The following is a 26872-nucleotide window of genomic DNA, read 5'->3' on the forward strand; positions in this document are numbered from 1 at the left end:
TGTGAGGGTGCTGCCATACAAGGTGCTCACTACACATCGGGAACAATAGGAGATTAAAAACCTTGCCCAAGGGCCCTTAGTGATTTTCCAGTCAGGCTGGGATTTAAACCAGGGATCTTCTGGTCTCAAACCCAGCGCGTTAACCACTAGACTATCACCTCCCCCATCTGAGATGGAGTCTCTTCACCCAAAGCAATCAAATGGATTAATGGGATTATTAACATATATATATATATATATATACTATATAAACTGTTAATTAAAAATATACAGCTGTATTATATATTCCATCGTTTGAGGACGCTATTAATAAAAAAAAATTTCTACGGGTCTCGTTCCACACAGGAATCAGGTCAGTGGCAGGAATCAAACAAGTATCGACCACTGATTCGAATGATCTGACACACATTTCGAAACTCCGGGTGTCACGTACTGAGATTACCCATAGACTGTATATAAATCAGGTTTATTGTTAATATATTCGGACTCATTCAGCAATACTTTGTCTGGACAGGGTTTAAATCAAATGAGCAGGCGGGTCATTTTTGGAAAGCAGCTCTCAGTCCTTTCCGCACATAGAAAGGGTAAACTCAGTACAGAACAAACTTCCTGTTTTTTGCGCAGGCGCAAATAGCGAATACACGACACTAGTGCCGTTGGTCGCGTGAGAGACCGAAGTGATCCGTCAGTACCCGTCAGGTCTCGCGATGTAGTTGTCTTGTTATTTAGCAACATTTGCTAGCTAGCGAATGTTAATGGTTAAACAAATTAGAAGGACTCTGTCAAGTTTGTGTTTTGAAATCGCACCGATATAGCTTTATGTTTAACGCCGTAAATATGGATTAACCTGTGTGGACATATTTTCGTTGTTAGACCATTTATTGTTAGCTTATGCACTGATATTAGGGTTCGGAAATGCTAAGTACAGAGCTGAATGTGGTAAGTGTTCGTTACTAGCGTCGTCGCTCATAGGCTTTGTTGTGATAATGTCATTAATGTAAGACGTATTCATTACTGTAATAATTCATGTTACACAGCATCATTTGGAACAAATTCCTGCTTTAAAACGGCCAGAACATATATTCATATTTGCTGTTGAACGTCAGCGCATCAAATCAGTTTTCATTGCCAGCCTATAGTGGAGGTGCATTAAAAAAGTGGAATCTTAAAATATTAGTGTGTATACTTAAAAAAAACTTAGCAATATTCATATTTATCAAAACTGTCGCTGTTGGTATGGCCATGTATTCTGTCACCCTACTTACGGCATCCAATAATAAACCAGTCTGATTATTCTTAGATTAAAAGGGTAGCAATTTTCATTTTGCGTATGGAATATCAATAGCAAGAGCCATATTTAAACTGTGGCACATGGAAAAAGACTTTAAATATACAACATAAAAATAAAAGAAAACAAAAGAAAAAACAAAAGATCAGGCAGGTATTCAGTCAGTGGTACGTTTTTTGTTTTAATTTGTGCCACACATACACTGTAGTAAACCAGAAAAGTCAAGTACAAACTTGGCACCTGTTGTAACTACTAATTTCATCTGAAATATCCTTTTGCCTTTTTCACTGTTCAGGTCTGTGAAGCAGCGACTGGAACCCTCTGAGTGAATGGATGAATTTTCTGTGACACCTGTACAAGCAGTGTGCTTTGGCAGCAGTCTTGCCATCTCATGCCTGTGCTACTATCTGTTCAGAAAGACCCAAAAGATAGTAGATGATCTTGATGTTAGTCATTTGTAATTAACCCCACTGGTGGGGAGAGGGGCTAAGATACAAATTGGGGGGGGCCTTCAAGGAAAAAAGGTTGGCAACCTTTGATCTCCACCACGTATTGACATTTTTTTCCTTTATGTTTTCAGAATGCTCAACATTTGACCATAAATGGTCAATTAAAAGACATTTTAGCCGCTAGTCCAGGAAAGTCTCTGCAATATGTTGTCATTGAAGGTAAATTAGGATCTGTTTTTGACACACAAATTAATTTCTATGAAGTCATTGAAAATAATCTGTACCATGTACTCACCTCTCTGTATTATAGGTACTGTGCATCCAGAAGGGAGCCCCCTGAGGAGTTGGTATCAAAGAGAAACCTTTGGAGTATTACAGAAAATTAGAATGGTGGAATACAGACAAATCTGGGATAGACTGACGCACACTTGGTGAGGAATGCATGAAGTTACTAATTCACTACAGAAGTGGATGTTGCATATGTATATTGCTCTCACACATTTGAGCAGCATTAAAGATGACAGTTTATTATCCTGAACTTTCCATGCAGGAAAGAGGTGCTGCTGTTATGCTATCCTTGGACAACTTAAGAGTTTATGTTTGTGAGACACTGGCGAAGCTGGCTATCAGGACTGTATCTGTTCTCATGCATCTTGAAACTGTAGCAATGAACTGGACAATGAATTGCTGCTTCCTAGTTTCAACATTCCTCTGCTGATATCAGCAGCACTGCTCACTAAATTGACCATATACTTGTGTGGAGACATGGAACAATTCTGCATACTGTAGGGTCTATAGCAGTGCCCAGTTTGTGAACCACAGACTTGTAGCATTCCTAAATATTAAGTTCAAGTTTCACAGACTGTCATCTGTCAGATTCTGAAATTTAATTTGACAATATTTTAAAAGCAGACTGTTTTGTGGGAGTCTGCAGCTAATTTGACTGGAGGACCTACAGACATGAACACAGATATACCATATCCAGTGTATTTGTGGATTTGTGGCACGGTGGATTAGTGGTTAGCACTGGTGCCTCGCAGCAAGAAGGTCATGGGATCGCTTCCCATCCTTTCTATGTGGAGTTTGCATGTTCTCTCCGTGTCTGTGTGGGTTTCCTCCAGGCACTCTCCCACAATAAAAAAAAACATGCTTATTTATGGTCTGCTCCTTTCTCTGCCTCTGACCAAGGCAACCACTCTACATCTGGAGTTGGTCCCTGGGCGCTGGACTGTGGCTGCCCACTGCTCCTAGTGGTTGGGTTGTGTCTGACTGTCATCAGGATGGGTTAAATGCAGAGGACAGATTTTATTGTATGTATGCATATGTCAAATGACAAGGCTTTATTCAATTCTATTCTATTCGTGCTTCAGAGTGTCCAGGGCAAGCACCAGTCCACCCCCTATTTAGCAAAAGTTGATTGCTGTTCAATAAATAAATTAATCCAAAATTAAATAATTTTGTGACCCCAACACATCATAAAAAGCAAAAAATAATGAGTTTTCACAATGTTTTTCTCATCTCTTCAGCACCTTAGCTCTGATGACATCATCAGTGTGCGCTGGTAGCATGGAATGTATATGTACTGAACAAACCTTGCGTGATGTCACCAACAGGGTATATGTAGAAACCCGGAAGAGCCGATATGAAGCCCATATCTGTGCATCGTCTTGTTGACAGCAGCATCGATGTTGATTCACAGTGAACTTATTAATGCACAGACGGGTGGAAAGAACGAAGTTAGAACACACCCCTCTCTTCGAGTCTGATCATCTAAACTAACAGGCTAATCCCAGTTTGAGTGATAATCAAATAATATTTTGGGTACTGCGCAGCCGTTATGCTGCTGACAGCTCCTAAAAGTGCTAACCCATTAGTGTACAACATTAAATAGAATTTCACTCGGCATAAATATTGCAGCAGAGATGTCTTAGAAGATTCACTGGGACGTTTCACTGCACAACAAGCCATATTATTCCAGGTGTTTGTAATAAAATACTCCAAAGAAAACAGATGCAGCCTTCATAACTGCTAGCAGCTGCATCGAGCAGACTCTGACTCGGTAACCGTCACAGTGAGAGGCGGAGACACTGGGCTCAGCCTCTGTCATTCAAGGTGACCACGACCCCAGATTTACAAAACTTCATGGTTTAAAACGTCTTAAACTATGAAGTTACAAAAAAGTACCCCCCATACAGTTGTCACAGGGAAGTAAACTATATAGAGACCAAACGATAACCATTTTTTGTACCAGTGTGTAAACATGTTTAGTTCTCCTCTAAAGAAGGTTAAGATGCATCTTAACCTTCACACAAAGTTAGCCCTTGGTGGATTTTGGGCGCTGATGGAATGAGTGGGTAAGCACCGATTGCTGGTGTGCACCGTGCCTCACGACACCTCCTACAGTCTGCTGCTGCTGTTGGGAAAATGAAGTACACGGACCCACGCCAGGGGGCGTAAATGAACGGCCAATAGGAAGTCCGAATAAATAATTTATTCTGCAAATGTGCACAAAACAACCAGATATGCTTTTAGTCTGTCAGTCACAAAACACGGTGACGCGTGGGCAGGCCCGAGGGTAGGAGACGCCTAACCAGAGAAGAGCCGGGACCCACGAGGTTCCACCGCCAACGGAGACCTGCAACACACCGGAGCCGCCAAGTCCTGAGTTCCCAGGTGGCCACCACTTCCAGCTGTCAGATCCGGTACTGCTGGCAGGAAAAGAGACAGGTTAAAGATGGGTGTGTGTACACCCAGCAAACAGTCAGCAAAGATACAGTTCCTTCCTGAGGGAGAAACCTCAACCTCCAAACACAGGAACACAGAGTACGTGCAGTGCCTTATGTATCACATAATCAAAGTCTGAAGTGAGGAGTGGAAACGCCAACTCCTCCAACTTCCACAAACTCGGCTACAAGCTGCAAGTGTACAAAAAGGTTACGACTGCAAAAAGCTCTGCTGCAAAAACGTGTGCATACGGCGCAGAACGGCTGAGTAGTTTACCTTGAGGGTAAGCAGATAACTCGGCAGAGTTGTGATGTCTCTCCCAGGCTTTTACGGTGTGGTGTGTAGATTAGTGATGACTGACAGCTGTCAGTACCGGTGCTCCTTGTGCTCCTGAGAGGCGACTGCGCCCTCTGGTGCCTGAAACCCGATGACAGGTAGGGACCCTCTGGTGGTGAGCCAGCAGTACCTCCTCTTCGGGCGGCCCACACAACAGCTGCAGACAGAATTCTGCTGTGACGGTCTTTCTGTTGCCGACATGAGAGAGTAGTTTAACGTCAACTGGAAGTCCACTGGCAAGCTGCGAACACATACAGCACAAAACAACCATCGAGGAAGTTCTCTGTCTGATGTCCACTCAAATTTTTGAACACACTTAATGAATGAGACATGGATTTGTAAAAGGCAAAAACAGACATGAACGGTTGAGTTATTTGTGATTTATTTGTTATTTGTGATGAAATCAGACATTTTATTGAAATGGGTGTTCCAATGAATGTAATATTGGCCATGTTCCTGCATCAGGCAGAATTTTGTGCAGAACACCCTGGGCACTCCAATGCATGAAAATGGTGTGTGTATAAATATAAATAAATAAATATATATATATATATGTGTGTATATATGTATATATATATATATGTGTGTATGTATATATATATATATATATATATATATATATATATATATATATATATATATGTGTGTGTGTGTGTGTATATGTATATATATGTAGATAGATAGATATATATGTATATGTAGATAGATAGATACTTGTTTTAATTTTATGTCTTTGATTTCATAAAAATACATTTTTAATTTGTCCAAGGCTACCCAAACAGTCATATGCAAAGTTTGCTATTTCTAAAAGTGTCACTGAGTTTAATGTACAGTGTATCTGGAAAGTATTCAATGTGCTTTACTTTGTCCACATTTTGTTGTGTTACAGTCTTGTTCCAAAATGGATGAAATTCTTTTTTTTTTTTTCCTCAAAATTCGGCACACAATAACGACAATGTAAAAAAAAATAATTTTTTTCTTTAAATTTTTGCAAATTTATGAAAAAAAAAGAAAATCACATGTATTCAGTCTTTGCTATGAAGCTCAAAATTGAGCTCAGGTGTATCCTGTTTCCACTGATCATCCTTGAGATGTTTCTACAGCTTAATTGGAGTCCACCTGGGGTAAATTCAGTTGATTGGACATGATTTGGAAAGACACACACCTGTTTACATATAAGGTCCCACAGTTGACAGTGCATGTCACAGCACAAACTAAGAAGGAAGTCAGAGGAATTGTCTGTAGACCTCTGAGGCAGGATTGTCTTGAGACACAAATCTGGGGAAGGGTACAGAAACATTTCTGCTGCTTTGAAGGTCTCAGTGAGCACAGTGGCCTCCATCATCTGTAAATGGAAGAAGTTTGGATCTACCAGGACTCTTCCTAGAGCTAGCCGCCTGTCTAAACTCAGCGATCGGGGCAGAAGGGTCTTAGGGAGGTGACCAAGAACCCGATGGTCACTCTCTCAGAGCTCCAGCAGTCCTCTGTGGAGAGAGAACCTTCCAGAAGGACAACCATCAGGCATGTATGGTAAAGTGGCCAGACGGAAGCCACTCCTTAATAAAAGGCACATGGCAGCCTGCCTGGAGTTTGCCAAAAGGCACCTGAAGGACTCTCAGACCATGAGAAACAAAATTCTCTGGTCTGATGGGAGAAAGATTGAGGTCTTTGGTATGAATGCCAGATGTCATGTTTGGAGGAAATCAGGCACCATCACTACAGTGAAGCATAGTGGTGGCAGCATCATGCTGTGGGGATGTTTTTCAGTGGCAGGAACTGGGAGACTAGTCATGATTGAGGGAAAGATGAATGCAACAACGTACAGAGACATCCTGGATGAAAACCTGCTCCAGAGTGCTCTTGACCTCAGACTGGGGCAGCAGTTCATCTTTCAGCAGGACAGTGACCCTAAGCACACAGCTAAGATAGCAAAGGAGTGGCTTCAGTACAACTCTGTGAATGTTCTAGAGTAGCCCAATCAGAGCCCAGACCTGAATCTGACTGAATATATCTGGAGAGATCTGAACATGGCTGTGCACCGACACCCCCCCCCCCCCCCCCCCCAATCCAACCTGGTGGGAGCTTCAGAGGTCCTACAAAGATGAATGGGCAAACTGCCCAAAGATAGGTGCACCAAGCTTGTGGCATCATATTCAAGAAGACTTGAGGCTGTAATTTCTGCCAAAGGTGCATCAACCTTTGGCAGAAAGGGCAAAGGGTGAGCAAAGGGTGTGAATACTTATGTACACATGATTTCTTAGTCTTATTTTCAGTAAATTTGCAAAAATTAAAAAAAACTCATGTTGTCATTATGGGGTGTTGTGAATGGAACTTCTAGGGGAAAAAATTAGTTTACCCCATTTTGGAATAAGACTGTAAAATAACAAAATGTGGAAGAAATGAAGCACTGTGAATACTTTCCGGATGCACTAGAATGATCTGAAATTGAGCATAGAAAAGTTCTACATAAATGTTTTGACACCCGGACCAGAGAATACCAACATAATGATACGGCTTCAAAATGCCACAGTAAAGATACAAATTTATACTTACCATTAAAACAGTTGAATCCTGCAGTCAGAAAATGCAACACAGTAATGTGTCTGTGAACATATTTGATATTTTATCTGGACATCCTGTTTTTAATATCCCCTTTGCTACAGGATAGACCATACCAAAGTCCTAAGAGAAGAAGTGGACATGGTGCCTTTCGTCTTAGTTGGATCAGATGAAGCCACTGTCAGAGTGAGGAGGCCCCTGGAGGCCTCCGGTGTGCACATGGCAACTACCTATGAGAACTTTTACCAGACTGATTCTGGAATCTTTGAATTGTTAGGACAGCACCTGAGAGGGGATAAGGTTAAAGGACAACTCCATACTGAAGAGATCCTCAAGGTCATTTGTGAGATGAACTTTTTTTACTTTAACTGTTATTAATTTACTGCTGAACACTTCCTAATATTAATGTCAATGTGATAGTAATCATATTCTTTCTTTGTGCAGGTGGGTACTCTTCTTCAAGGAGTTGGAAAATTGGTACTGGATGGTGATGGGAGCATGAGTCTTTGCCCCCCTGATGGTCCACGGTACTTTTTGAGCATAGGGGACTTTGACACTTTGCGTGGAGAGCAGGAGAACCAGGCTTATATGTGGAAGATGCTGACCATTGTGTTTGCTTTGTCGGCGGCCGCGGTAGTTATCTGGGTTGGTAGCCACTACTACCGCAAATTGAAGGCACGTTGGAAGGAGAAGCAGTTGATGAATGATTTAACAAGCGTGAACGCCCAAACACCCTGCACTGAAGCAGAAAGCAATGCTTGTGTGATCTGTTTAAGTGAGCCACGTGACTGTGTGCTGTTAAACTGCGGACACTTGTGCTGCTGCATTAGCTGCTTCCAGGCCTTCCCACAACCCAGATGCCCCATCTGCAGGCAGACCATCAGCAGAGCAGTCCCTGTCTTCTACAGCTGAAACTTCGCTTCTGAGACGTCTGTGTGACTGAAGCACAATGCAAAGCTTCATGGCTCAGAGATTTAACTTCTGCACTTACACTTTTAAAATGTGCTCTGTAGTTACCCATCTGACCGAGCACCAGCTCACAGAATGTAAAAGTTTTCTTGGATCTTTGCAAGGAAACACTCCAAAAATACAAACTCTTACCAAGTACATTTGTGTAAGTACATTTGTGTAATTTCTCGTCAAAATGTTGAATCTACACTTAATATAAGGCAGTTATTTAAGTAAAATTTCAGTAAGGTATAAGGACTTGTTTTCAGATAATACATCTTTAAGTTAGAGTGTCTTGGAAACATCTTGAGTCACAGCTGGGATTGAACAGGTTTGTTTGACTAGCTGTAAGATTTTTAAGCTGTCTTGTTTGTAACGCTTTCTAATAGTAAAATAAAGCACAAAATTAGTTTTCTCAGCTCATTATGCCATTATTTTACAAATCCTGAAGTGAACTGTCACTTGTTCCATTGACAAATTTCTTAAACATGAAAATAAGGTGTTCTCAAATTGTTGCTTTCACCTCAGCCCCACTCGAAATGGCCGCTACACACTTTGGAGAAGCTGGTAACAGGTGGATCCTTCAGTTTCATCGCGCTTACCTGCAGCTTGAGCATTCCCTTATTTTTCAGCGGTAGCGCATGATAGCTAACATTATTTCTTTTGTAGCCCTCGTTACTACAGCCGGGAGCCATGCAGAAATCACCCGTTTTCGCTAAAACACTTTCCTATTATTTCTCGCCCACACATAAAATCCACAGGAGAGACGACTGTGCAAGCTTGGTCTACATATATTGACGTCATAAAACTTCTGACAAATCACATGCATTCGTTATCAATTTTTATTTTATCGATCTCTTAAGCATCAAAAACAAACAGAAAGGTGGGAAATGCATGCTTTTAGTATGTTTAATCAGATAAGATAATTAAATTTAGGCTAGTCCTCCTTTAAAAACAAGTAAGATCCTTTGCACAATGATGTTGGTTTATAATGCAGTGCCGCCTGAGGGATCGAAGGTCACGGGCATTCAATGTTGGTTTTCAGCCTTGCTGCTTACGTGCAGAAAGTTCTCCAGATTCTCTGAATCTTCTAATTATATTATGAACTGCAGATGATGGAATCCCTAAATTCCTTTCATTGAACATTGAGAAACATTGTTCTTAAACTGTTGGACTATTTTTTCACACAATTGTTCACAAAGTGGTGATCCTCACCCCATCTTTGCTTGTGAATGGCTGAGACTTTTGGGGATGCGCCTTTTATACCCAATCATGACACTCACCTGTTTCCAATTAGGTGTTCTTTGAGCATTCATCAACTTTCCCAGTCTTTTGTTGCTCCATCTGTTGTGTGGGCCGCCAGAAGAGGAGGTACTGCTGGCCCACCACCAGAGGGCGCCCTGCCTGAAGTGCGGGCTTCAGGCACGAGAGGGCGCTGCCGCCACGGACACAGCCGGGAGTGACAGCTGTTACTCATTATGTCCTGACAGCTGTCACTCATTCTTCATCATCCCACTCCATAAAACCCAGACGTCATTTCCACCTCATCGCCGAGATATCGAACTTCAATGGAGGTAATATCCTCAGCCATTTGTGTTTACTTATAAGCTGTATATTGTGTTTGCAGGAGTACCGGTCCCTTTTCCTGTGGAGGCTGAGTGAGTGCAGGACGGCACTCTTTTCCTCTGAGGGATCACTGTAAATTCATCAGCATATTGAGTGAGAGGTGGAGGTGGCATTCCCACCGTTATTGTTACGGGGTGTACACACACCCACACTTGACTGTCTTTGTTCTTCGCCAGCAGTACCAGATCCGACAGTCGGGACGGTGATCACCTGGGAATTCGGGACTTGGCGGCTCCAGTATTCACCAGGTTCGGTGGCGGAGGAAATCGTGTGGTTCCGGCCCTTCTCAGGACAGACGTCTTCTATCCTCGAGCCTGCCCACACGTCACCTTTGTGGATTGATTGTAATCATATTCTGAGATTGTCTGTGTATTCGTTGTGCACCTTCACAACATTAAATTGTTATATTTTGGCTCATCTATTGACCGTTCATTTGCGCCCCCTGTTGTGGGTCCGTGTCACTACACTTTCACAACACCATCCCAGCTTTTTTGAAACATGTTGCAGGCATCCATTTCAAAATCAGTAAATATTTGCAAAAAAAACCCACAAAGTCTATCAACAAGTCTATGAACATTAAATATCTTGTCTTTGTGGTGTGTTCAATTGAATATAGGTTGAAGAGGATTTTCAAATCGCATTGTTTTTATTTACATTTTACACAACTTCATTGGAATTGGGGTTGTAAACAATTATGATTTTATTGCGTCCTTGGTGGATGTAAAAACTATATGTGAATGAAAGAAGACAAAATTCACTTAAGATTTTCTGAAATAATGTCTTGAAAATAGCTGAGAAAACTAATCGAGCTTATTTTACTAGGAAGTGTTGCATCTTTTATAAATAACAGCAGCTTAATCTTACAGTGATTTAAAAAAAGCTGTTTTGTCTCAGATATGACTAAAATTAAGATTATTTCACTGCATATAATACACTAACTGCATGATAGGATACATGTCACAAGCCATCTGTCACAATTTGATACATATCACAATACATTATAGCAACCTACTTCATGCTAATTATACAGAATTTTAGTCAGTTGATTATCATATGTGATGTACAGTGCCCTCCAAAAGTATTTGAACACTTGATATTTCACATATTTTAATTTAATGCCAGTTCACATACAAAAAAATTAAAATTTATAAATTATCTAAAATATCTAAATTATCTTCCTTATACTCCTTAAATCTCCACAACGTGATATAAATTCATTTAAAATATAAAAGCCAAGATGGTGGGTTGCATAAATAATGGGACACTTTGGAATAACACCTGTAAATAATCAGTTTTATTGCCAGTTTTCTTCAGACAAGTCAGGGGATGGATACATGAACATTTATTTACATCAATTATGAAGAAATACAAACAGTATGGCACTCTATAGGTCTGTATGGAGTAGACAGTTCTCAAAAGCTAAGTGACTGTGCAAGAAGGAGAAGAGTGATTAAAGCCACCAAGACACCCAGACAACCCAAAATAATTTATAGGCTTTTCTGGCTGTAATTGGAGAAATTGTGCATAGTGCAAGTTTTGCATTTTATATCCCCAGTTATACAGCTTCATGATGAAGTGGTATTCACCAAATTGAGATATCCCATAATCCCTTTCACAACACAGAGGCACTGCAATCAAAACAACATGGAGAAATCACATGACAATAATTCCAAATGAACATTATACTGCCAAAATGTAAATTTTACGCCTTTCATAGCATTTATTAGAGACTGCATGCGTGAGACCCTGAAAACTTGCAAAAAGAAGTCTTCCAAACATTCTTTGTGTGCTACCTTCAACCTGTATGGAACATCATGACTACAAACTGAATTTCAGATATCTTATATATATTACTCTGGAACAGTGTTGTAAAGGACAATAATCAGGGAGTTAATAGAGAAAACTTCAATTTCCCTGACAATGACAAGAACAGGATGCGATCGCAGCTCACGGGAATTCCTATTGCAAATAACAGAGGAATCGCTTGAGATTCTCACATATTTACATACACACAATAACATCTAAAAACCTAGATAATACATGCAAGACAGTTTGAGGCACAATATACAAAATTTTACATGGCGATGTTAATGCTGTTGTCTGTGTGCAGCAGTTAATTTGCAGTGTTATCTGAGCATTTCAATGCATTTCTCAATGTTGTTGACATCTCGCTGTGAAAGCCACCTCTCTGAAATTTTATGAGATTAAAATCTCATAAAATAGGGTAATAACCTCAATAGGGTGAATAGAGGAGGATTTTCTTTCACTAAAACATCACATCTAGGCTTATATCTCAGATGTACCTTCTGGCAAATTGTAACTGAACTTTCAGGTCTTCTTTTTAAAAAAAAAAAATCCTCTATACCACTTCATCATTGAGTGTAGAGTAGATATTTTGATGAGAAATTAGACAAATCTACAGTAGCGTTCAGAATAATAGTAGTGCTATGTGACTAAAAAGATTAATCCAGGTTTTGAGTATATTTCTTATTGTTACATAGGAAACAAGGTACCAGTAGATTCAGTAGATTCTCACAAATCCAAGACCAAGCATTCATGATATGCACACTGTTAAGGCTATGAAATTGGGCTATTAGTAAAAAAAAAGTAGAAAAGGGGGTGTTCACAATAATAGTAGCATCTGCTGTTGACGCTACAAACTCAAAACTATTACGTTCAAACTGCTTTTTTTTTTTAGCAATCCTGTGAATCACTAAAGTATTTAGTTGTATAACCACAGTTTTTCATGATTCAAGATTTTGCTCATGTACTAGTGTGCTTGGGGTCATTGTCTTGTTGAAACACCCATTTCAAGGGCATGTCCTCTTCAGCATAAGGCAACATGACCTCTTCAAGTATTTTGACATATCCAAACTGATCCATGATACTTGGTATGCGATATATAGGCCCAACACCATAGTAGGAGAAACATGCCCATATCATGATGCTTGCACCACCATGCTTCACTGGCTTCACTGTGAACTGTGGCTTGAATTCAGAGTTTGGGGGTCGTCTCACAAACTGTCTGTGGCCCTTGGACCCAATAAGAACAATTTTACTCTCATCAATCCACAAAATATTCCTCCATTTCTCTTTAGGCCAGTTGATGTGTTCTTTGGCAAATTGTAACCTCTTCTGCACATATCTTTTATTTAACAGAGGGACTTTGCGGGGGATTCTTGCAAATAAATTAGCTTCACACAGGCGTCTTCTAACTGTCACAGCACTTACAGGTAACTCCAGACTGTCTTTGATCATCCTGGAGCTGATCAGTGGGTGAGCCTTTGCCATTCTGGTTATTCTTCTATCCATTTTGATGGTTGTTTTCCGTTTTCTTCCATGCGTCTGTTTTTTTTGTCCATTTTAAAGCATTGGAGATCATTGTAGATGAACAGCCTATTATTTTTTGCACCTGCGTATAAGTTTCCCCTCTCCAATCAACTTTTTCATCAAACTACTCTGTTCTTCTGAACAATGTCTTGAACGTCTCATTTTCCTCAGGCTTTCAAAGAGAAAAGCATGTTCAATAGGTGCTGGCTTGATCCTTAAATAGGGGACACCTGATTCACACCTGTTTGTTCCACAAAATTGACGAACTCACTGACTGAATGCCACACTACTATTATTGTGAACACCGCCTTTTCTACTTTTTTTACTAATAGCCCAATTTCATAGCCTTAACAGTGTGCATATCATGAATGCTTGGTCTTGGATTTGTGAGAATCTACTGAATCTACTGGTACCTTGTTTCCCATTTAACAATAAGAAATATACTCAAAACCTGTATTAATCTTTTTAGTCACATAACACTACTATTATTTTGAAAACTACTGTATGTAAGATTTTGCAGGGTTTTGCAATGTGTGTTTTCATACGATCTGAACGGCTGATATATTTCCATTTTCCACAACGATTTGCTGTATGTTTTCTGACACACTGGAGTCATTGCAGGATTGCGGTATTAAAAGTCATCTTTCAGATTTTGCCCTGCTTCAGTCCTGATGCCCATCGTTTGACAGTTTGCTCAGATGGTGCAAAGTCACGAGCTGCATGATAAGGGCATCCCAGCACAAAGTAGAACACAGCGTACTACACCTCAGCACAAAGGTGCAATCACACGTTCCATTATTTCGTGACCTGTGTTTGGCTCAGAGGTTTTTGACCTCTTGCACTCAGAGCTGATATTCAGGGAATTGATGGTTGCCTGTCGGCTCGTGGCTCATTATTGGTATTATTTCACAGTTAGCGCTCCTTGAGGATGAACACAGTGTTTAGGCGTAGGCATGACTGCTCTGGGGGGGATTGGGGGGTGAGGCGAGTGACTCAGCACGGTGATTCATTTGTAATTGAAGGCAGTACTTGAGGAGCAAGGACACCCACACACACACACACACACACATTTTTGAAGGATGAGTGTCCTTGTCAGGGAGCTGATTGAATGTGTCGCTGCCTGTGACAGACAGACAGGGAAAGAAGGAGCAGGTCTGAGAAAGATCAGTTGAACTCAGACTAAGTGATTTGTTGCATTTCAGCACACTGCACAAGAACATGACGAGATTATTAAGGAGGGGTACGACCAAGACGAGCGCCCATTTGGCTCGTGTTTCTGCTTTCGGCGGCTGCATGACTCAGCACTCGGTGGAGTGAGAGAGAAGATGCATCATAGATGTCCCCATGAACCCTTTAATGTGGTTTCAGACTGATGACGTCATGTGAAATCCCTTGCCATTGCTTGAACCTTGCGACATGAATTTGTCTTTCTGACAGCTGAAGGGGAAACATGCAAGAAGACACTTAATGATCCATGCAGAATTGGGTTAGCAAAGCTGGTTTACAATGACTTATCATTTCTGATAGAGGTGAAGGCCATATACCCAAAGGTTAGAGGCTTATGAGCAGACAGCAAAGATCATTATTAAATGGTATTTTCGGTATTTTCCATCTTATACTGAAGACGGTGGTTAATGTGACTACAAGAAGTCACATTAACCATCTTTATAGCAACATTGGACGTTTTTATAAATGATATTGCACTTTTCCACAAAAATAGTGTTTAAAAGTAAGTATATTTGTTTCTGCTGTATATTGTAAAAATCAAAGGTAATTTTGTTGCAGCTATTGATTTCTGGAGGATTCCATTCCATGTGACATTTTGGAGACAACGTGAAGGACAAACTGCATGCACAAGATTGGAAGTTCAAGCTGCATTTGATGGAAATTGGGAACCTGCAATTTCTCATCTCAGCTCATCTTCAACTGCTTATCCGGGATCGGGATGCAGGGACAACAGCTCTAGCAGGAGACCCCAGACTTCCCTTTCCCGTGCCACATTGACCACATCTGACTGGAGGATCCCGAGGCATTCCCAGGCCAGTGTGGAGATATAATCTCTCCACCTAGTCTTGGGTCTTCTCCGGGGTCTTCTCCAAGGTGGACGTGCCTGGAACACCTCCCAAGGTAGGCGCCCAGGGGGCATCCTTACCAGATGCCTGAACCACCTCAGCTGGCTCCTTTCAACGCAAAGGAGCAGCAGTACTACTCCAAGCTCCCCACGGATGACCCGCAATTTCCAACTCAGGAATAATACATATACTAACTGTTACAAAAAGAAAACAGCTAGGAAAATGTTAAGGCTCCTTCCTGATTTATTTTGGGCAAAAAAACATTAACAGGATTAGTGACAATAGACGAAATTAAACCTGTGTGCAAATGTCTTACCTGTCGAGCAGGTATTCATCAAAACTTTCATGTGATATTTGTCCATATTTTACTCTGACTTCATACTAATGAGATATCTGGTGCACTTCCCCGCCCCTCCCCCCAAGTCATTGATGAAATCACCACAAAGTGTGCCATGGCATCTTGGCACTGTATTTTATCCCACATGGGTCAAAATACTAAATACAACCCCAATTCCAATGAAGTTGTGACGTTGTGTAAAATGTAAATAAAAACAGAATACAATGATTTGCAAATCCTCTTCAACCTATATTCAATTCAATACACCATAAAGACAGTGTTCAAACTGATAGACTTTTTTGTTTTTGTGAAAATATTTGCTCATTTTAAAATGGATGCCTGCAACACATTTCAAAAAATCTGGGACAGTGGCAACAAAAGACTGGGAAAGTTGATGAATGCTCAAAGAACACCTGTTTGGAACACTCCAGAGGTGATCAGGTTAATTGGAAACAGGTGAGTGCCATGATTGGGTATAAAAGGAGCATCCCCAAAAGGTTCAGCCGTTCGCAAGCAAAGATGGGGGGGAGGATCACCACTTTGTGTGATAGTGCCCATGGGCACTAACACACCCTCATACCATCACAGATGTGTAAGTTGCTCATGGCATGGGCAACTTACACATTGTGATGGCACCATCAATGCTGAAAGGTACATCCAGGTTTTGGAGCAGCGCATGCTGCCATCCACGCAATGTCTTTTTCTGGGACATCCCTGCTTATTTCAGCAAGACAATTCCAGTTTATCAGAAAGCACCTTACTTGGGCTAAAGAGAAAAAGAACTAGACTGCTGCTCAGTGGCCCAAAAGTCCTCTTTTCAGATAAAAGTAAATTTTACATTTCATTTGAAAATCAAGATCCCAGGGACTGGAGGAAGAGTGGAGAGCCACAGAATCCGTGTTTAAGTTCAGAGTGAAGTTTTCATAGTCATTGATCATTTGGGGTGACATGTCCACTGCTGGTGTTGGTTGGTGTTTTATCAAGTCCAGAGTCAACACATCCTTCCTCCTGGACATTTTAGAGCACTTCATACTCACATCTGCTGACAAACATTATGGAGATGCTGATTTATTTTCCCAGCAGGACTTGGCACCTGTCCACAGTGCCAAAACTACTAGGAACTTGTTTACTGACCACGGTATTACTGCACTTGATTGGCCAACCAATCCTGATCGGAACCCCATAGGTTATTGTGAAGAAGATGAAAGCACTAGACAACCAACAATTTAGACAAGCGGAGGACACTGTCAAAGCAACATGGGCTTCCATAACATCTCAGCAGTACCACAGGCAACTTCCCATAATGCTCTGTCCACGCAGTAGTTCTGGGCTGGTGGCTTGCATGATAAAGCTTAAAGGCCACAGCAGTAAAATCAGAAAATTGACTCCAGCCATTGTGAATCGGTGCATTTTGTAACTATATGTAAGGTCTGCGTTCAGTAAAAGTCGTAAATGGCTGTGAGCGTCCACATCAAACACTTAAAACACAGTAAAATGTTTTAGGGCACATACTGTACCTGCAGGCTCCCAGAGGCTTCATTTGACCATACGGACATTTCAGCATGAAACGTCAAAGGCCTGGGGTCCAAGGTGATACCCACTGAACACTGTGGTTAGGAAAATAACATTAACAATTTACACAACCAAATTACTGACCAATACAGATCTGCCAATTGCCACGTTCACTGTCACTGTCGTTTTGGTCTAATTCCTCGTCTGAATGTTCTCCTGACCATTCTGGCTCGAACCTGTAAAGTTGTACATCACCTGTGTTCTTCACTATCGAAATCTCCTTAATTTGGTATGTTTCATCGTCATCATTGAAAGAAATTTCAGATGAAAAGGTTTCCAATTCACTTTTTGAATCCACCAGCAGTTGATAATGGGCTGTCCCTGCCTTGATGTCATGCAGCAGCATGCATTCTCACCAGCACCAGCCAAAAAAATCCCAAGAGTCATGACATGACTTTTCACACTGAAACAAAACAGTTTGGTATCTTTAAAAAACAACAACAAATGTATATAAATAAGTATTGAAAAATGATTACCAAACTATAGGTTATGCCCACTAGCTGATCATGTGCAGCTGTCAAGGTTACTAGGCATCAGGAAGTAAGACCAGGATAAGATAATGATGCAATCCCAAAATGTTCCGTGGGCTGATGTTCTGATGTCTTGGACGGGTAGAACTGAGCTCCTGAACTGAATTTGAAACAGCCTCTGATTGCAGATGGCTTCATGCAATCTGCAACCTCACCACTAGGGTCCAGTTTCATAAAGTAGTCTAATCTTGTTTAGTCAACTAAACTCACATAGTTGACTAATTTTTTGACGTTAGTTGTTGCACAAAGTGTTTAGTCAGCTAAGATTTTGATTTCCCCGACTAAAGTTTTTAGCCTGGTACAGAGGAGGCTAATTTTATTTTAGTCGGCAAAACTTCAGTGTCTTACCTCAAAAAATGGTGACTATCATGTACTACCACTCAAGAGCACCCCTGTATCGCTCATATTCCTCCAAAAAGAGAACTTCCTTCACTCTTGGCCGTGATTGCAGCAGACGACGACTGCGATGATGTGTTTGTGACAGTTCTCATATTAGCCACCAGGTGTCACTGTTATGTTGGGGCAGCGTTGTGTGCACAAAGGCTTGACAAAGTGTAGAAGAAGAAACTGAAGAGTGAAACCATACTGCTCAGTAGAGGTGGGCAATACTGGGAATTTTGGTATTGATCCGATACCAAGTAAATACAGACCCAGTATCGCCGATATCGATACCGATACTTTTTCATATTTAAGCTTCATAGATCCAAAGGATCCAAAAGACCTAAGATAGAACTTCGCCAAACATTGTATGTGACAACAAAATACTTTATCACAATCAACATTTTTGTTTAAAAACATATCACTCAACACAACATAAAATCTCTTGAGGTAGAGGGCTGACAAACCACAATACAAGGGTGCGCTGATCTGTGTTGTGTGAAACAGCAGAGCGCTGCTCTTACAGACAGAGAGTAGACTTTGATGAATCTGCGTGTGCAGGAGTCAGTGCGCGCGGGAGAGGAAAAAAAGCTTGAGTATCGATCTTTTTACACGAGGATCGTTCAAGATCAATACCAGCGTTGGTATAGATATTATCAATATTAGGATCGATCCGCCCACCTCTACTGCTCAGCATGCTGCACAGAATGTCTCTTCCCAGATAGATCTCTTTCAGTCCAGCTTCTTGTTCTGACTTTAACACAAAGTTAACACCCAAGTCTTTCATCGCCAACTGTAAATGGTAATCAAAACATTCCAGTCGTATCTTTCTGAACTTAATGAAACGGGGCCCAGGTGACACTAAATCCTTCACACTGCAGCTTTAAGCCTGTTTGTTTTGTTTTTCTACTGCTTTATGATATAAAATGCTGTCTAAATCTTATAATTAAAAAAAAAACGTTTAATAATCGCATTATCAAAAGACACTGTTCAACTTCACGTGCACGTCGCCACGCACACTTTGTATGCCAGTGGGGGCCTTTTCAAGCAAATCGTCCTCCTTCGTGAGAATTACACCTCTCGCCTGTTGATGGCGCCCTCACTCCTCCAGCACTCGGAGCCCTCACTCGCGCGCACACGCAGCGCGCACGCTCCAAACCCGGATGAATGACTTCACCGTTGTGCCTGGGTTTCCTTTATGATCCCGGGATCTTCCACTTCCCTCAGCAGACATCAGCCAGCAGCGCACACGAGCACAGCTCTCACAGCCAGCACGCGGATCATCACACTGGACCCACGGTCTCGGCGCACGCCAAACGGATCACCGAAGGAAACGCACGCACGACCGCGTCAGCTTCATCCCACGGCGGATCTAAAAGTTGCTGCAGCTCACCGTCTCTAACCGCCCGCGGGAGATCCGGATCGGCTTAGTTTTTTTGGTTTGTTTGGTTTTTTGCGCGCAGACGCTGGTGATCCTTCTCGGTCGTGCCACAATGTCCGAGGTGCTGCCATACAACGAGGGCAAAATGAGCGGCTACGGGGCGGACAGCGAGGTCAGCCAGATGTCCTTTAGCTGCGGACTGCAGGACACAAGCGCCTACTTCGCTGCGTCGCAGGCGAAAAGACCCCCGAAGCTCGGACAGATCGGCAGAGCCAAGAGAGGTAAAGGACGCACGAAAACACGACGACCCCGCGGCGTCAGAGAACGCACCAACAAAATACTAATATGAGTGCTGTAAAACTGTCGTTTTGTGTTGTTTACACTCGTGCACGACTAATTAATCTCGATCAAGGACACGCCCCATGCTGCTAAACCTGAGCGCAGCGCGGCGCGTCGTGTTTTCACCAAGTGCGCGCACTCTGATATGGAGGATTTGCGCAATTGTTTCCATTTGTGTGTATGTATACACACACACACAAATGGAAATATATATATATATATATATATATATATATTTAACTGAACATCAATAATAAATACTTAAATCATAAATACAATGCAAAGTGTTTCGATCCATAAAGTCTGATCCTAACATCTTTTTCTCTTTTTTTTTTGCCCCCCCCAGTGGTCATCGAGGACGACCGAATAGACGAGGTCCTGAAGGGGATGACAGACAAGTCTTCACCTGGCGTGTAAAGATGAACGATGTCTTGCAGACTTTTTAAATTTCGATCACCAATTTGAAGCACTTGTCGGCCGTGCATGTTCGAGGATTGGAGGAGAAGCGACGGCACGAAGCGAGGACGGGATGAGAAAGAAAAAACCGAACGGGAAGCAACGAAGAGGAAAGGAGACACCGAAATGAAGAGAAGTGAAAGAAGGAAGGGAGGAAGGAAAAGAATGGAGCGCGACTGTGGAAAAGACCAAGATTTATCCTGGGATTGCTGGCAATTCTCCAAACGAATCCCGATTTGAACTACTGCTGCACAGCAAGACGTTGAGACGGCGGACACACACCTGATCTGTGTCTCAACCTCTGCTGAACTTGTCATTACATCATGACCTGGAGCTCAAGTCCCGCCCCATAATTCAACAAGTTGTACAGTAGGTAGGCTCGGCCCCGCCCCCTCCTTTAGGCTTTGCTTTGTTCAGTCAGTAACGGTGCATTCATGGGAGCTGTCCTTTCGGCACCGGTCCGATGTAGTCCTGTTGCTACTGATCCTTTTGAAAAGAAAAGAAAAAAAATCAGACCAACCAAACTCTCAAGATCCGCTGTATGTAAAAAAGTAATTATATATATATATATATATATATATATATAAATATATATCCGAGGATGGTGCAATGTTAATATTTTCTTCAGTAGAACCAGATTCCTTTGGGCCCTTCGGGGTGCAGGTCGGCACCTTCATGTAGCTCACACACACCTGCACAAATGTCCCCCCCCTTTTTACTTTTTATAAGCCCAAATATCTACTGAGGCCAGCAGACGTGTGCAGATTACAGTAAATGTTTGAAATAGTCATGAAATTGATGGGAAAAATATGATTACCTATAATTTTATTATTTTTTTGTTTGTTTGTTGTTTTCAATTATCTGTGTTTCCTTCCATCTTCTATAAATTGAAAGTTTTTCTCCATCCATTTGCATGAACTTTCACTCCGGTGCCAACACAGGTGGCACCACATTTTCCCCTCCTCTGGCACGCTTCTTCTTTTTAACAAAATTAATATTTGTATTTTTATATCTAAATATTTGTTATTTAAATGATATGCTCGTCTATCGTCTTACAATTCATCAACAAGATTATTTGTACTTCAGAGAGGATTTGCAGAATGAGACGAGGCAAATGTTCCGACTCGGTCCGCTGGTCTTATTCTCTATCAGAGGTTGGAGGGTTGTTTATTTTTTTTTAGACTAAATGAATGTGTTTTGGTTTTTTGCACACATCAATGTTAAACTATTATTAAGAAATCGTATACTGTGACTTGAACTTTGTTGATGAATTTGTTAGAAAATGGCAGTTTTAGAGTGTATTGCACTGTTTACGAGTATTCTCAAATAACACTTTCTTATTTGACAGATTTTTGAGCATTACAGTTTTTTTATTTCATTTTATTTTGTACCATTAATTTAAGGAAACTGGATATGGTTTGTTGTGCATGAAACATTAATATTTTCAATAATGAAACATTGTTTTATGAAGCAAAAAAAAAAATAAAAAACCCACACAAAAATGTCATGACATTCTAAGAATGAGTCATTGTATATTATGATGCCATTTTCACTGTATTTGGTGAATTAATAAATGGTGAACGAAAATTTAAATGTGATTGTTTGGCTTTTATCAAGAGGCATGTTTTCTGATTTAAAACACACTGAAAGACAGTAGCTTGGTTTATTCTGTCAGTAAGAATAAAACACAGATTCCTTTTTCACATTCAGGAAAAATAAACTTCTGAACTCAATTTTGGTTTTGCAGCTTTGGGAAGCAGTGACCCGTGGACGTAGACCTCCGCAACTGTTGTCTCAGTGACAGTAAATACTGATCCTTAATTAAAGAGCCACAGAGAAACAGTGATCCATTTGCTGAACTGTTTAACAGCTCTGGGCAAGCCTAGACAAGTGAATTCATTAAAGCAGACACCCCCGAGGGAACTACGATTATCCGCATGATCGTCCATCAAAGTCTGGACTTAGATGCTCTTGCATAGGAGGCACTGAAGCCTGACTGCAGCCAGAATTTATTTTGTCAACAGAAGGGCCCTCGGTAGAGTGTACACCCCATCAAGGCCCCACAGTTCCTTTTAAGTAAAGCCACAAACCAAATTCCAAACCCTTAATCCACTTTAGTGGACCACCTGTCTGAAAATACACTACTGTTCAGATCTGGATCGCTATCAGGATCTGTAATAAAATACATCTATGGACAGAATTACAGATTCCCGAAGACTTAGTTTTGATCCGTATCAATCATTGTTTCTGATCACTGATCTGTGATCCTCTTTATTTCTGATCACTCAACTTTAATTCTGATTTCTCTCCTTTAACCCTGATCATTGATACTGATAGCTATCCTTTGATCCTGACTGGTGTCCATTAAGCCTGATGCATTGGTCCTGATCGCTGACCTTTGATCATGATCACCACCCACTGACCCTGATTCTTATCCTTTGATCATGGTCATTGACCTTTGATCCTGAGTGTTGTCATTTGATCTGCTCTTTGATCTAGATTTTCACCAAAATATAATAGGGTCTTCTTTATGCCATGTCCAACCACTCCAACAACTTTAATTAAGATGAGTTCATTAGTTTTTGTGTACTCATGCAAACAAACATTTGCATGAGTATTTTTTGTCTTTCTGATGCCTGATGCTGGTTTTTTCTCTCTGTTTAAGGTGCAGCTCCATCCAGAGATGGGAGTTGTATTCATGTTGGCGATCCTCCTGTCCTGTGCGCCAACAGCATTTCTTGTATATTTGTCCGTGAATTGTTCTATAATTTATGTTTGTAGCATGGCCCAATCAGAGGGTCACCCCTTTGAGTCTGGTCTGCTTGAGGTTTCTTACTCAGAGGGAGTTTTTCCTTACCACTGTTGCTCTGGGTGTTGTGTGTTGGGGTGTGTGGCTGGATGTTTTGGTGTTCTTTTCTTTTCTTTGCTCTTCAGGTGGCATGAGAACTGATTTGTCTGTGGAGAAGGTGCTGGCTGAAGAGTCCTCACCCTCATCAACATCATGTGTAGCACCTGTGACTGGTGCTCACATGCAACCTTAAAGACTTTCAGCTGAAGCAGATAATTGGATGGCGTTCTGCATTTAAGGCATGTGTGATTCAAGCAGAACTGCCGGGAACTCGACCTTGTGATGTCCGTTTGTGAGACGCTGAGGACCGCGCCTGGGTTTGACACATCGAGCCCGTGAAGCAAGGAAGGGTGAGGACACTTGCTGTCAGCACACATTAAAGGTGATTAAGTGTTCGACTAATTGTTGATAGTAACTTGGTGTTTTGTTACGCAGTATACTGGAATTGTGATGAGAATTGTGCAGTTTGCTTCTCACTGCTGTGGCGTGCGGATAAGTGATCCTCCACCTGTTGTGAGAAGCTGCTCATTTGCATAAAGTTAAAAAATACAGACCTGAATGTGTTGCTGATAGCGTGTCTTTTGAAAGATATTGTTGTAACTGCTGACTTACCTCACCTCTTCTTTGCTTCACAGAGAGTCAGTTTGTCGTGTCCACCTGGGGGGTGTTTGTCTGGTGGTAGTGGGTCCAGGAACGTCGGGCTTCTATCCTTTTGGGCGCTTAAGAGCGTGCCAACAGTCACTCCACCAGAAGGACGTTCTTTTAGTTTTGTACACATTATTATGCACAGGTGAAAAATAAATTGTTTCTGTTGTTGGAACCGCTTTCTGGTTATTTTTAGCGCTGGGTTCTGTCTGACGCAGGTCCGCTCCTCAACTCGCGTCGACACATAACACTGGGGGTTGGTAAGGTTAGACCTTGCCTGTGTGAAGCGCTTTGAGGCAACTCTGTTGTGATTTGGCACTATATAAATGAAAATTAAAAAAACAAAAAACAAACAAAAAAAAAAAAAACAGGTGAAACTTCCTTGGTGAAGGTAAATATAGCGTAGAAATCTTACAAATTTAAACATAAATGATACTTCCACTAGGCTGCCAATGGTGTCAGGGGAAAAACAAATATCTGTCACAACATATGGTCTTTGTCCCACCTGTGGTAATCACACTAAACTACAAACTCTACAAAATATATCTTTTACACAAAAGTAAACATGTTTGAAATAACAGTATACCATTTATTAGCATCAAATGTACTTAAGAAAACAATGAAAGATGTCTGTTCTAACAACATATGAGCAATGATCGGTACATTTCTTTGAATTGCACTTCAGTCTGATAAGAGAACATTGGCTTAACCCGCCATTTACTGTCAGTGAGAATGTTACAGATTGTCCTAACAACATCAGTTCTGCACTGAAACATCATGCAGTGCCACTGATTATGTTGTTGATTTGTGTATGTGTGGCCATTCACAATTAGGCTTTCAGAGAAACAGTCAGCATCATAAGGCTGGAACCACGCTGACATATTCAAACAGATATCGTGTTATCATGTTCCTTCTGATGAGTGTGACCAGGTAAATTCCCTGTGCTGAGATTCATTAAAGCAGCACCCCAGTGAGTGCTGGTCTATGTACTGCCCTTTGTTTTTATGATCACTTTAATCTTAATCTCTATTCCATGAAAATATATCAATGTCTGAAAGAGCAACCAGAAAGATGCTGGTGGATATGACTGTTGGACAGCTATTCACCTGATCTACTCCAAGATCTGACTGAACATCAACCCCAAGAGGAGGATTGGACACTGCAAAACTGTTAAAAGGTTCAACACTGGTAAGCTTGAAGACCTCCTTGACCTCCTGAAACATCCGACCTTGAAAGAAAGAAAGTTTTGATGCTAGAAAAGCACTGTGAAAAGTGAAACTCACAAGTAAAAAAACAAAAAACAAACAAAAAAAAAACAGTAGTGATCAGGCTGCTAAAATCCAAACCCTCTCTGACAGAAATGACAGCAGAGGCTTTTTCAATGCCACCAAAAGCTATCTATGGCAACTACACAGACAAGGACAAGCAGCTCTTCAAAGCAAGGATGGCCTGACCCTACTGAAGACCAGAGATGGTATCAGAGCTCCATGGAAAGAACACTTTGAAAACCTCTTGAATACCAACACAATCACTGAGGAGGAGGAACTGCTCAGCCACCTACCAAGACATCAATGAAGAACTCAGCCAAACCCCAACTCTTGAAGAAACTCTCCTTGCCCATAAAAGCATGAAAAACAACAAAGCATCCACGGAAGACAACATTACTGTTGAGGTCATTAAAGAAGGAGAGCATTTCTGAAACACCAACTGTACCAACTCGTCATCAAAATCTGGACTCAAAAAGAAAAGATTGCAGACCTGAAAGGTTCACTGATTGTAACCATCTACAAACAGAAAGGAGAAGAGTGTAACTGCAGAAACCATTGCACTATCTGCTTGCTGTCTATCACAGGAAAGGTTGTATGGTGAACTGCCAACAACTGTCTAAGACCACAAGCGTAAAACAGCCATACTGAAATCCAGTGTGGCTTCTGATCAGCAACAAATGGAAAGCTCTTCAACCTTAGCAAACTCAGAGCCAAGAAGAAAATCATCACCACTTCACAACATCATGTCATCCTTTATGGAAGAACATCTTTGGAAATTCCTTGAAACCTTCCTACACCAAGCTTGGTCTTCACATCAATCTGAAGAAGACATAGAGCCTGTATCAGCCTTAACCCAACACGGTCAGTCCAAAGCTTCCTGTTGTAAGACTGCACGGGAAGGCCATGGAGAACATGGCACGCTTTCCATATGTAGGCAGCCATGTGTCATTAAACACCGACATGGACGACAAGATCCAACACTAACTCAAGTGTACAGGAAATGCTTTAGTCCAACTTCACGCCCGTGTTTTCAACAGCAGAGAAATCTTTGTCTACAAGGCTGCTGTCATGCCGACCCTGCTGTATGGATGCGGGAGCTGGACCACAGCGCTTCTACCTGAAGACCCTTGAGTGATTCCACCAATGTTGCTTGAGGAGTATCCTCCGCATCAGGTAGGAAGACTATCATACCAACATCAGCCTCTTGGCTGAAGCCAAGTTCCAAAGGTGTGAGCATCAGTGACGTCAGAGTGTAGGTGTGAAGGTGTCAGTCTTGTGGAAAACAGAAAAAAGATGGATGCTGCAGTGGTAGGGAGAGACACACTGATTTCTGACCTTAAAATATCCAGAGGGGTGATGGGTCCAGGTGGTCCAAGATTGACAGAACTATCCACAAACAGAAGGTTAGAGAGACAAGCCATTAGGCAGCAGTCTGAGCAAGGATATGCAGAGGTTATACCTCTACTGTATCACACCGACGGCCACATCCGGAGATCATCGTTTCATCTAAACATGCCACAACATTTCACTGAGTAGTTCTTCAAGAAAATAAATTGATCACATCATCTGCTGGGAGGACAGGCTGCAACCAAAACCTTTCTGCCCTTCATGATGTGACATCCCATCTTTGTCTTTGACCAGTATTTTCTCAAGTTTCACAGGATTGGCCTTGTGAACTAATGAGTTGATGACACATGCAATCGACCCTCATGTGGCAGTCCTGAGGGTATGGAGGTCATTTACTGTAGTCTGTATGATCTAGTTTCTTTCTTGTACTTGTGACCTG

At 41.5% G+C, this 26872-nt stretch overlaps 2 protein-coding genes across 3 annotated transcripts; both read left to right on the forward strand.

Annotated features, from left to right (window-relative positions):
• Positions 1 to 698: 698 nt before the first annotated feature.
• On the forward strand, positions 699 to 8722 carry mul1a (mitochondrial E3 ubiquitin protein ligase 1a). Of its 2 annotated transcripts, XM_034182761.1 has the most exons (6): positions 699 to 939; positions 1584 to 1734; positions 1869 to 1956; positions 2048 to 2168; positions 7461 to 7692; positions 7801 to 8722. In XM_034182761.1, the coding sequence occupies exons 2-6, from the start codon at positions 1618 to 1620 to the stop codon at positions 8266 to 8268; spliced, it is 1026 nt and encodes a 341-aa protein (XP_034038652.1). In that variant the 5' UTR covers positions 699 to 939; positions 1584 to 1617; the 3' UTR covers positions 8269 to 8722. The 2 variants fall into 2 exon arrangements, with proteins under 2 accessions (XP_034038652.1, XP_034038653.1); XM_034182762.1 differs by lacking the exon at positions 699 to 939 and having other exon boundaries at positions 985 to 1734.
• Positions 8723 to 19364: 10642 nt separating this feature from the next.
• Positions 19365 to 21908, forward strand: camk2n1a (calcium/calmodulin-dependent protein kinase II inhibitor 1a). Its single transcript, XM_034182763.1, has 2 exons — positions 19365 to 19811; positions 20216 to 21908. Exons 1-2 carry the CDS (start codon positions 19643 to 19645, stop codon positions 20284 to 20286), a joined length of 240 nt encoding a protein of 79 aa, XP_034038654.1. The 5' UTR covers positions 19365 to 19642; the 3' UTR covers positions 20287 to 21908.
• The last annotated feature ends 4964 nt before the right edge of the window (positions 21909 to 26872 follow it).

The sequence above is a fragment of the Thalassophryne amazonica genome, chromosome 12 (assembly GCF_902500255.1).
Source record: "Thalassophryne amazonica chromosome 12, fThaAma1.1, whole genome shotgun sequence".
Lineage (NCBI taxonomy): Eukaryota > Metazoa > Chordata > Actinopteri > Batrachoidiformes > Batrachoididae > Thalassophryne > Thalassophryne amazonica.